Raw genomic sequence first — 10,602 nt, forward strand, 5'->3', positions numbered from 1 at the left:
TCGTCCCGTCAAGGGTCGAGTTAGTTTCTTGGTTTATATTGGTTGAGAGGGTGAATACTAAGGAACGACTATGCAGATTAGGTGTCATTGACCAACATGATAATATGTGTGTTTTATGCTGTAAGTCGGTTGAGTCTGCTTTTCATCTTTTTATTGGCTGTGAGCTCACATGGCAGGTGTGGTGTGCTTGGCTTTTCGCTTTTGGAAGGACATGGACTATGCCAGGTACACTAAAGCAACACTTTGAGAGTTGGACGAATGCTTCAGAGAGAAAGAATGAGAAACAGAGATAGTTCGTGGAATTCTTTGCTATCCTTTGGACAATTTGGCTAGAGAGAAATGATAGAATCTTCAATAATCAAACCTAAGGTGTGGTGAAAATTATAAATAGGTCTTTTATACTATTAAATGAGTAGTTTGGTGGTGAATCTTTTGGTTGTTAATGACAATACCGAAAATAACTAGAAGATGCTTTACTTTTTGAGTGTTCGATGTCGGTGTGTACTTTAAATTGTCTTTTACTACTAGACTTCGTGTTGTTCCACCCTTAATGTGTTAAAAAAAAAAAATAATGATCCCAACTCCCAAAATATCTGTACTTCAAATCCAATATTGATTCCTCAGCAACTCTAATTCAGACGTCAGACACCTAACCTTAAGAAAAAGAAAAGAAAAAAGAAGCAAAATGGATTCTTCAACCCTAAATTACCAAAATGCCACTGTAGCATCTGGAATTGCATCTGCAATAGCCATCTTACTCTGTTTCTTTCTGTTTCGTTTCATCATCAAATTCGGTCATCATAGTAGAGAACCCCCAACAGTGTCCGGAGCATGGCCAATCATCGGTCACCTTCCATTGTTACGCGGTTCAAAGCAGCTCCACATAACTCTAGCTTCCATGGCCGACAAGTACGGACCCCTTTTCACCATCAAGAGTGGCTCCAAAAAGACCATAGTACTCAGCAACTGGGAAATGGCGAAAGAATGCTTCACCACCAACGACATGGCGGTTTCCACTCGCCCCACAAAGCTTGTCGCCAATGAAAACCTTTCATACAACGGAGCCATGTTTGGTTTCGCGCCGTACGGTCCATACTGGCGCCAAATCCGCAAGATTGTGACGTTAGAGCTCCTCTCGAATCGCCGAATCGAGCAACTAAGCCATATTCGTGTCTCTGAAGTTCAAGCTTCAGTGAAAGATGTATACAGAAAAAGAAATAATGACGAAGAGTATGTGTTGGTGGAGATGAAGCAGTGGTTTGCTGAATTGATCTTCAACATGGTTTTTAGGATGCTTGTTGGGAAGAGATGCTTTGGATTTGGTGGTTTGGAAAATAATAACAGGTGTTTGGAAACGATAAGGGAGTTCATGAATTTGTTGGGGGTGTTTACAGTGGGAGATGTTGTTCCTTTGTTAAGGTGGTTGGATTTTGGGGGCTATGAGAAAGCAATGAAGAAAACTGCTAAGGAATTGGATGAGGTTTTGGATGATTTTGTAAGAGAACATCGCCAAAAGAGGAGTTTGTTAGATGAGAAAGATTTTTTGGATGTCATGATTTCGGTTTTTGATGATGCCTCAGGTGTTGATGGATTTGATGCTCATACCATAATCAAAGCCACAACATTGGTACGTGTGTTTTATTTTTACCACAATGATGTATGAGCTCTTTTTTATTTTATTTTTATTTTTATTTTTATTTTTATTTTTTAATGTCAGTTTTATGTTATTTTTTAAAGAAGAAAAACACGTTTTTTTTATTTTGTTAAAATATGAATATTTTTTTGTTTAAAATCTAAGGGGAAAAAACACACACACATATATAGCTAGATATCTAATTGATTTTAGACTAATAAATAGTTGATATACACTTGTACATTTTGATATTTTGGTTGTTGACTCAAAATTATTAGCCTTCTAATACTGGGTGAATTTCATTTATATCATTGATTATGTAAAGAGTAATATTAGAGCACTAATATTATAGCAGTTGATTTTATTTAATATTATAATAAGTTGCTAAGTAAATTTATTATAAATTCACTAAAAATAAATTTGTATAGAGTTTAAATTTTAAATATTTGTTATAATTGAATTTTAGATGTTATTGTTTCTAAGACTTTTGAATGATGACTGTTAAATATTGACTCTTAAAATTATTTCTTGTTTAATTACTTTTTTGAGAAAATTATCTTTACCCATTCAATTTATTTGGCAGACTATGATTACTGGCGCAACCGATACAACGACTGTTACCCTTACATGGGCAATGTGTATGCTATTGAGAAATCCCCACACATTAAAAAAAGCAAAAGAAGAACTCAATACCCAAATTGGGAAAGAGAGACGCATACTTGAGTCTGATCTAAGCAAATTGCAATACCTTCAAGCCATTATTAAGGAGACACTAAGATTGTATCCACCTTCTCCACTTGGAGTGCACCGTGAATTCACAGAAAATTGCAATTTAGGTGGATACCAAATTAAAAAAGGAACTCGATTAATTACAAATATTTGGAAAATCCACACCGACTCTTCTATTTGGTCAGATCCATTAGAGTTCAAGCCAGAAAGGTTCCTGACAACTCATAAAGATGTGGATGTTAAGGGTCATCATTTTGAGTTGTTACCATTTGGAAGTGGTAGAAGGGCGTGTCCAGCAATATCTTTTGGCTTTCAAATGGTTCATTTTATTCTGGCTAGCTTTTTGCATTCCTTTGAGATCTTGAATCCTTCCCCTGAACTTGTTGACATAGATGGAACCCTTGGAATCACCCATGTCAAAACTACTCCGCTTGAGATTCTTGTTAAACCGTGTTTGATTCCCAATTGTTATGAGACCATGTAATAATATTAGATTAGGCACATATGACATAATGCTTGGTGTATTTTTGCTTTCTAAACTATTATGTCTTATTTATCTCCTAAACTATAGTAAAAGTATATAACTTTGGTCATAGGTGTGTTGCTACCTTCACGTAATAGTAGTTAATTATGAGACCAGGTGATCATGTCTAGTAAACCATTCTAAGAGGGTGGGAAGGGTGTACCAAGAATTAATTGGAAGTTAATTCAAAAATCAAGAAAACTAGGAGGTCTTGGAGTGGGGAATATTGTTATAAAAATGCTAATAATGCACAAACTTAGTATATTACAGGACTCTCCTGCAAGAGTTCTGGTCTCTTAAGTCGGGTTCGAATTTGGAAAATTAACATGAAATTTCAGTCACATCAGATCGGGTTATATGATGTGGGATGATAAAGTTCAGATACCGGTGATTCAGTCAGATAAAAAAATGATAACAATGCCATCCTTTTCATATTGGTAAATTAAAAATTTAAGGGTAAAGAATCCCTTTCACACCTAAGTATTAACGAAGAGGTAGAAAAAGCCAAATTGGGAGAAAGACGACGTGCTAATAAATAATAACACGACACATTGATAAGTTTGAAACACACACTCACTGTGAAACTGTGACCATTTCAACATGCCGGCAGCCAAATTCGCTCGTTACTTTCTGCCCTTTGGCTCATTTACTGGGCTTCTCATTCATAATAATATTACACACAACATTTATAGCTCTTCTTAATTATTTCCATTTGGCAACTTAATCTAACATGTCCTAGTTTTTTTAAGTGAACATTATTATTGCCTTCATGGATCATACATGTTTTCATTTCTTCTAATTTCAGATCATTTTTGAAAAAAAAAAAAAGAAGAAAGAATGGGTCTGAAACTCATGTGGGTACCCTCCATTTTCATCATCTCGTTGTTCCTAAGTGTTAATTCAGAGGAACAAGTGGTGAAGCAAGCTTTGGTGAAGTTCATGGAAAAGCTTGCACCAAATAATGCGGAACGAGATTCCAAGAATTGGGGTTGGAACCTCACATCAGATCCATGCACTGATCATTGGCACGGTGTGATTTGTCATTCGGACAACAAAACCGTGATGAGCATAGTTCTTGAACATTTAAATCTGAAAGGTGTTCTAGATGCTACTTCTCTTTCCACTGCGAAGTCTCTTATGCTCCTTAGCCTAAAAAACAATACCCTACATGATTCTGTTTCGGAGGACATAGGGAACTTGAAGTCCCTAACTCATCTCTATCTAAATGGTAACCGATTCTCCGGAAAGCTTCCGATCTCTATTGGGAAAATAACCAGCTTGATGAGGCTTCATGTTTCCGATAACAACTTCTCCGGAGAGATACCTGAAATGTCTCGTCTTTCGCAGCTGGTATCTTTTCTTGCAGACAACAATAACTTCACCGGAAGAATTCCTCATTTCGACTTCTCAAAACTTCAGTTGTTTAATGTCTCAAACAACAAGTTATATGGTCCTATTCCTGATGTTAGAGGAAAATTCTTTCAAGATAGCTTTTATGGTAATCCTGGTTTGTGTGGAAAACCACTTGCTAATGCATGTCCACCTGCACCTGCACCTGCAGCTCCTCTTCCTCTTCCTCTTCCTCGGCCACCTCCGGATTCATCGCACGATGGTTTTAAGCTTTATTTAGGATACATAGTTCTTTGTTTCATGGTGTTGGCTTACATTGTCCTGAAATTGGTTCGAAAATTCAAGACAAAAGACAGAGCATTGGATGAAATGCAAAAGACAGAGAAAGACAAGCCTAATAGTGAAGCTTATTACAATTCAAGTGGATCAAAGAGTGGAATAATAATTGGAATGAGATCAGAGAGTTCATTTTCATCTTTGGAAAGCGGCATGGCTTCAGCTTCCGGTCTTGTGGTTCTTTCGAGCGCAGAGTATAAGGCGCTGCGATTCGAGGACTTGCTTGGTGCTCCGGCGGAGTTGGTTAGGAGAGGGAAGAATGGAAGCCTGTACAAGGTGATGATGGAGAATGGGATGGTTTTGGCAGTGAGAAGAGTCAAGGATTGTGGGATTTCAAAGCAACATTTTCAGACAAGGATGGAGATCATAGCAAAAGTGAAGCATCCAAGAGTGCTTCCGCCTCTTGCATATTATTGCTCTCATCAAGAGAAGCTCCTTGTCTATGAATACATGCACAATGGAAGTCTCTTCATGTTGCTTTTTGGTAAGTGATGAAAATCATGACTTCATACTTTCTGAATGATTTAGAGGCTTCAAAATTCTATCCAAACCGAATTAAAACTAAAGTAAAAAACAAAACCGAAATAAATCGGTTTAATTTTAATATTATTCTTGTTTGCTTTTTGGTTTTAATTTGTAAAATCGAACCGAAAATATATAAAGAAATACTAAGGAGCCGTTAAAATTTATTGTTTTTTGTCATTATTTTTAGCTATTAACCTAATTCTTTTAAATATTGATGACAAAATTTTTAGTTAAGCCATATTTTCTTATTTCAATATATTAAAAAACATAACCAAAATTTTTTTGTAACCTTTTCTTTTTTCATTCTTTTTTTGTATAAAACTTTAAAACTAGCAATAAATTATCAGCGCTTCAAAATCTAAGAAAAATCATTTGTATTGGTGATCGTTGGAGGGACGATTTCATTTACATACCAAAATTGAATATTATTGCCTCTTCAATATGTTAATTATTCGTGTCAAATTTAATAGTGTGACAACATTGAATCAGTTTAAAACTTTTTAGAATTAAATAGGACGTTTGAAATTTTTTGACAAAAAATAAAAAATTTGAAATATTAAAGACTAAATTAAAATATAGTCTAAATATTAGAGATCAAAATAATACTTTACTCTATATTAATAATTCATAATTATACTTATAGAATATATATGTATATGTATATGCTTAGTTGCTTACAACTATATGACTTTGTGTTCAAATAATTTTTATTCGCTTACTTTATTCCGTTTTGACATTATTGTCTCAGATTCTATGTTTATATATTTTTATAAAAATATCAATAAATAATAAAATTTGAATGAAGTTACAATTCAATTTCTATATTTATAAATTTTTTTAGAAAAAATATAGGTAGACAATGAAAATATTAAATAATGTGAACAAATAGATATATCAGATGTTCATTTCACTTGGTGTACGGATGGTTATTTTAATACTAAGATTTAAGTGGATAATTTGGAGGTGTAGTGTATTTTTATTTGATTAGTAGTTATTCATGTTGTTCAAGATAGTCATTGTTTACCTAACCCTCCCCATTTTTTTATGAAACAAATGAAAACTAAACCATATCAAACCATACCAAGCTGAAGTTAAATTTATGGTTTGATTTTTTTAATTTTTTTCCTTCTCAAATCCTAACAAATAATATCATCTTTAAAGAAAAAATTTGGATACGTAATTAAGCATACACACAGCAAGAGCTGGTGAGGCTCCACAAATTAGCATAATTAATTAATTATTAATATAATTTTGAAGCCAAGACTGAGTATGAAGTATGGTAAGTGGTAACTAAGCATACACCCAGAGCAATTTTAATTTCTGATTGCTTGTTAATTTTAGTTCTTGTGATAATTTTCTCACATGGTATACTTTACTTACTAGTGCTTAAAATTATTATTTGTCTTCAAACTTGAATTATGAACACAAGGATCCCAAAGTGGCGGGCACCACTCTTTTGGTTGGCGGAGCAGACTAAAAGTGGCGGCCGACGTAGCCGCGGCACTAGCACACATGCATGAGAATCTCAGAGAGAGTGAAGTACCATCACACGGCAACTTGAAATCAAGCAACATCTTATTTGACAAGAACATTGATCCATTCATAAGCGAATACGGCCTATTTGTGACCGAAAATAATAACCAACACTACTACCACCACTCGCAAAATATCATCAGAAACGGTGTCAAAGGTGATATCTACGCCTTCGGTGTGATACTCCTTGAGATGCTAACCGGGAAAGTGGTTAAGAATAGTGATGGGTTTGGTGATTTGGCGAAATGGGTGAACTCGGTGGTGAGAGAGGAATGGACAGTTGAAGTTTTTGACAAGTCACTAATCAGAGAAGGTGCATCTGAAGAGAGGATGATGAGCTTGTTGCAGGTAGCGTTGAATTGCACCAGTGCTTCTCCAAATGATAGGCCAAGTATGAATCAAGTTGCAATGGTTATAAGATCCCTGAAGGAGGATGAAGAAAAATCAGTGTCCTTCTGACTGACAAGCTTTGATTCATGTGGAGCAATTAAGAATTTTAGACTCTACGTGGTAACTATAGGGTTCTATTTTGAGAAAGAAATAAGGAAAGTCAGGAAGCATCTATTTTGTTAGTTTCGTGAAGTCCAAGCACATATTGATAAGTACCAAGTTTTTGTAATGGAATTTATACAAAAATTTGAGAGGATCCATTCCCAATTTAATCAGCGTCTTATTCCGATGAGAAATCAAAAGTAAGAGCTGATTTCCGTGGGAAAACGAAAAGCACTAATGTCAAATAATCTATTTCAGTGATTGTGGCTGGATTTGTACACAAATTTAATATCCACCAAAATCAGTATATATATGTATGGAGACAAAGAAAAACTATCAGAATTTATCGTATTTAATATTTATTAATTATTATAATAATTAATATTAAATAAAATAAATTTTTATTATTTTTGATTAAATTTTTTTAATTATTAAATATTTTTAATATATATTAATTATTTTTAATATATATTTTATATTTTAATGTATTTTTTATTCCAGTGATTAATTCTAATAACTGATTTTAATATATATCTAATGTAATTAATTTAATGGATAGATAAAATATATAATTTTTTTAAATTTTAAAAATATTTTTAATATTTGATTTATTTTAATTTTATTTTTAACATTTTAAATATATTTTAATTATATCTTTTTCCATTAATATTATTAACGAAGATAATAATATAGTAATTAGATACTGACATATTAGTAATATGTGACCATCTTTGACTGATGATTAGTATACACGTTAACGTAAAATTGTCATGTCATATGTATTTTAATCAAGAATTGTAATTAAAATTTATCGAAATGTTTGGAATAAAATTAAAACCAAACATTAAAAATAAAATTAAAATAAAATATAAATATTGAAGATAAAAATAATATTTATTGAAATTTTTTTTAATAAAATAATAATTTATATTAAAATTAGAAATTATGAAAGGTATTACATACACATCTTAAAAAATTATATAAAAATACTTTTTAGAACGTACCACTTTATCTTTCTATACTAGTAAATTTGGAAGCGCTATGGCATTTTAATAGAATTATGAGTTTTCTTAAAAATAAAATTGTTCTAAAATCAGATCTTTCTATCAAATGTGCATATATGTGCAAGCTACAAAATATGATTTAATGATGATTTCTACCAACTATATAGGTTATAGTTTAGTAAGTCTTTAACTATTCTCACTTCTCAATATTTTCATGGTGAATTTTATGGTATTTTTTTTTATATTTTTGTCTAAATTATTTTTTATAATAATTTTTAAATATTTAAATTTTTTTAATTTTTATACTTTTAAATTTAAAATTAATTATTTAACCTATTTTAACAATTAAGCAATATCTTTTAGACATCATACCAAACATCTATTTTCATAGACATAGATTCGCATATTTGGTCAGAAACTTTCAAATTAATTTGTAAATTTTGTGTTTTTTGAAAAATCAGAATTGGTGAAATTTGCAATAATAGAAATCACATAGAACTTTTCTTTTTCTAATTCTCTCATCTTTCATCTTTGGTAAAAAAAAATGGATGCATTACTTGTGGCCCACTATAACTCACACTTTTCATTGCTTTTTTTTTTTTATTTCTATGATTTCTTCAACTCAATTGGTTCATCCCCACGCCTGCCACCCTCCACTCCCATAAAGAGTGTTGTTTGCTTATGTTGAATCGCTAAGTAAAGATCCAATCATTGGAATCGCAAGTTTAACGACATTCAATATCCAAGGAAGCAGATTGAGCTAAAACTCAATTGAAAACCAAATTTTAACCCATTTTGATGATTAGAAAATAGAAATCTAGGTTTTATCCCTATTTTTTTCTCTCTCTAAACCTTGTTCCTTTGCATCTTCTTTGATTTTGTTGGTAAATGCTTTTGCATTTCTTTTTTTTTTAAGGAAGAGGAGAGAATTATTATTATTATTATTATTGTGTTTTTTTTTGTTGCAGTGCGGACAAAGATTACATTTTTAATGAGAACAGAAAATCTCTTATTTAAGGGATGATCTAAGATATAAATATGTGAGATACGAGGATAGGGAGATTTTAATCAATGAGTATATATCTAAAATAAAAGTTGTTCAACATGTTGTAGAATGAGAGAACAAAGCCAAAAGAGAAAAGCAGGTATAATTAAACATCTTTCTCTAGCGTTTCTCTGACATGTTTCAGATATAACTCATTTGTTGATAATGTTGCTGATTTTGCATTTATTATTTGTGTTGATTTATTGCTTTAGTTGTATCCTAACATTCACTCAGCATTTTATTTTGAATAGCTTTATGACATGTTAATTATATTCAAACTACTGAAACTGATTTACAGAATAACTTAAAGGAGAAAAAACAAGAGTTTCAAAAAAAAGGAAAGAGAAGAGCAAGAAATGGAAAGAAGGTAATCCAAAGAAATTCAAGCTTCATTTATGGAGACAACCCTTTGGCATAATTTCATTCTATATTTGCTACTATTAATCTTATGGTTATCTTTAGGATGAGTTTGGGATGTGGTTGAAATGGAGAAAAAAATTATCTAGATCTATGTGCACATAAATCTTCTAATTCATGCATAGCTCACAACTAGAGGATGTACAGAGTCTTCTAATTGAAGTTTTAAGCTAAGACATAGTTTGTGATGAGATCACAAATCTTATTTATAAATGAACCTCTTATGTCTGTACATGTGTTTTTTTTCTTTTTTAACATTTTAATTGTAATATCAAAAATTTATTGGACTTGAGACTAAGATATTAAATCAATTACAATCATACCGTAAGAATTTTATTATATTCTAAATCTATGATGCCAAAAGTTGTGAAGCCAAAATTGGAGAACAATAATAAGTGATAATATTTTTCTTTACCAGATAATTAGTTATGTTGATCTTGGTCTAATGGGCAGCAAATAAAGCTATCAAGAGTTGGAAACTCAACTTTGAAAGGAACAGATTGGTGAATTCGGTTAAAAGTCTCGCTTCTTTGAAATTTTGGCATGCAACTTTAAAGGATTTCTGTTACATTAATAGGTGGTAGGGGTGTTCGCGATGCAGTTTGGTTCGGTTTTTTAGAGAAAAATCATCCGATCTAATTGTTTAATTAAACGGCGGTTCGGTTTGGTTCGATTTGTTCGGTTTTTCAATCCATTCAAAAGAAAAAAATTACCAGTTTCCTTAGATTAGATAACTATGCGTTGCAGCGTTGGTCCAATTTCATTGCTTCAATGAGAAAATGTTTTGTAGGATAGGACCCCAAATGAGAAAATAAGACTGGATTAGGGGATTGTTCGAAAACTAACGATGCTAGTACACAGAACAGATAAACTATCAGTTTACAATTGTAGAACAAATATACCGGGCTTCTACTTTAACTTCAATACCTAGTGCTGTTGTAAAAGAAAATACTCAACATACATAAGTCATGAAAATGAAATCAAGGTGCTTATTAGTTATTTCTTCACTCTGTGA

At 32.1% G+C, this 10,602-nt stretch overlaps 2 protein-coding genes across 2 annotated transcripts; both read left to right on the top strand.

Moving 5' to 3' along the window:
* The first annotated feature begins 416 nt into the window (after positions 1–416).
* LOC112750691 (cytochrome P450 82A1) lies at positions 417–2,955 on the top strand. Its single transcript, XM_025799505.3, has 2 exons — positions 417–1,627; positions 2,217–2,955. The coding sequence occupies exons 1-2, from the start codon at positions 686–688 to the stop codon at positions 2,844–2,846; spliced, it is 1,572 nt and encodes a 523-aa protein (XP_025655290.1). The 5' UTR covers positions 417–685; the 3' UTR covers positions 2,847–2,955.
* A 767-nt stretch (positions 2,956–3,722) lies between these two features.
* LOC112750690 (probable inactive receptor kinase At2g26730) lies at positions 3,723–7,472 on the top strand. The gene is made up of 2 exons (XM_025799504.3): positions 3,723–5,055; positions 6,526–7,472. Exons 1-2 carry the CDS (start codon positions 3,723–3,725, stop codon positions 7,086–7,088), a joined length of 1,896 nt encoding a protein of 631 aa, XP_025655289.1. The 3' UTR covers positions 7,089–7,472.
* Positions 7,473–10,602: the final 3,130 nt, after the last annotated feature.

Source organism: Arachis hypogaea, chromosome 15 (assembly GCF_003086295.3).
Source record: "Arachis hypogaea cultivar Tifrunner chromosome 15, arahy.Tifrunner.gnm2.J5K5, whole genome shotgun sequence".
Taxonomy (NCBI): Eukaryota; Viridiplantae; Streptophyta; class Magnoliopsida; order Fabales; family Fabaceae; genus Arachis; species Arachis hypogaea.

Excerpts from the sequence above, each read along its gene's own strand:
- LOC112750691 (XM_025799505.3), top strand. The coding sequence starts at position 686 with ATGGATTCTTCAACCCTAAATTACCAAAATGCCACTGTAGCATCTGGA. Across the intron at positions 1,628-2,216 it reads TAATCAAAGCCACAACATTG|ACTATGATTACTGGCGCAAC; the intron begins GTACGTGTGTTT and ends TTTATTTGGCAG.
- LOC112750690 (XM_025799504.3), top strand. The coding sequence starts at position 3,723 with ATGGGTCTGAAACTCATGTGGGTACCCTCCATTTTCATCATCTCGTTG. Across the intron at positions 5,056-6,525 it reads TCTCTTCATGTTGCTTTTTG|GATCCCAAAGTGGCGGGCAC; the intron begins GTAAGTGATGAA and ends TATGAACACAAG.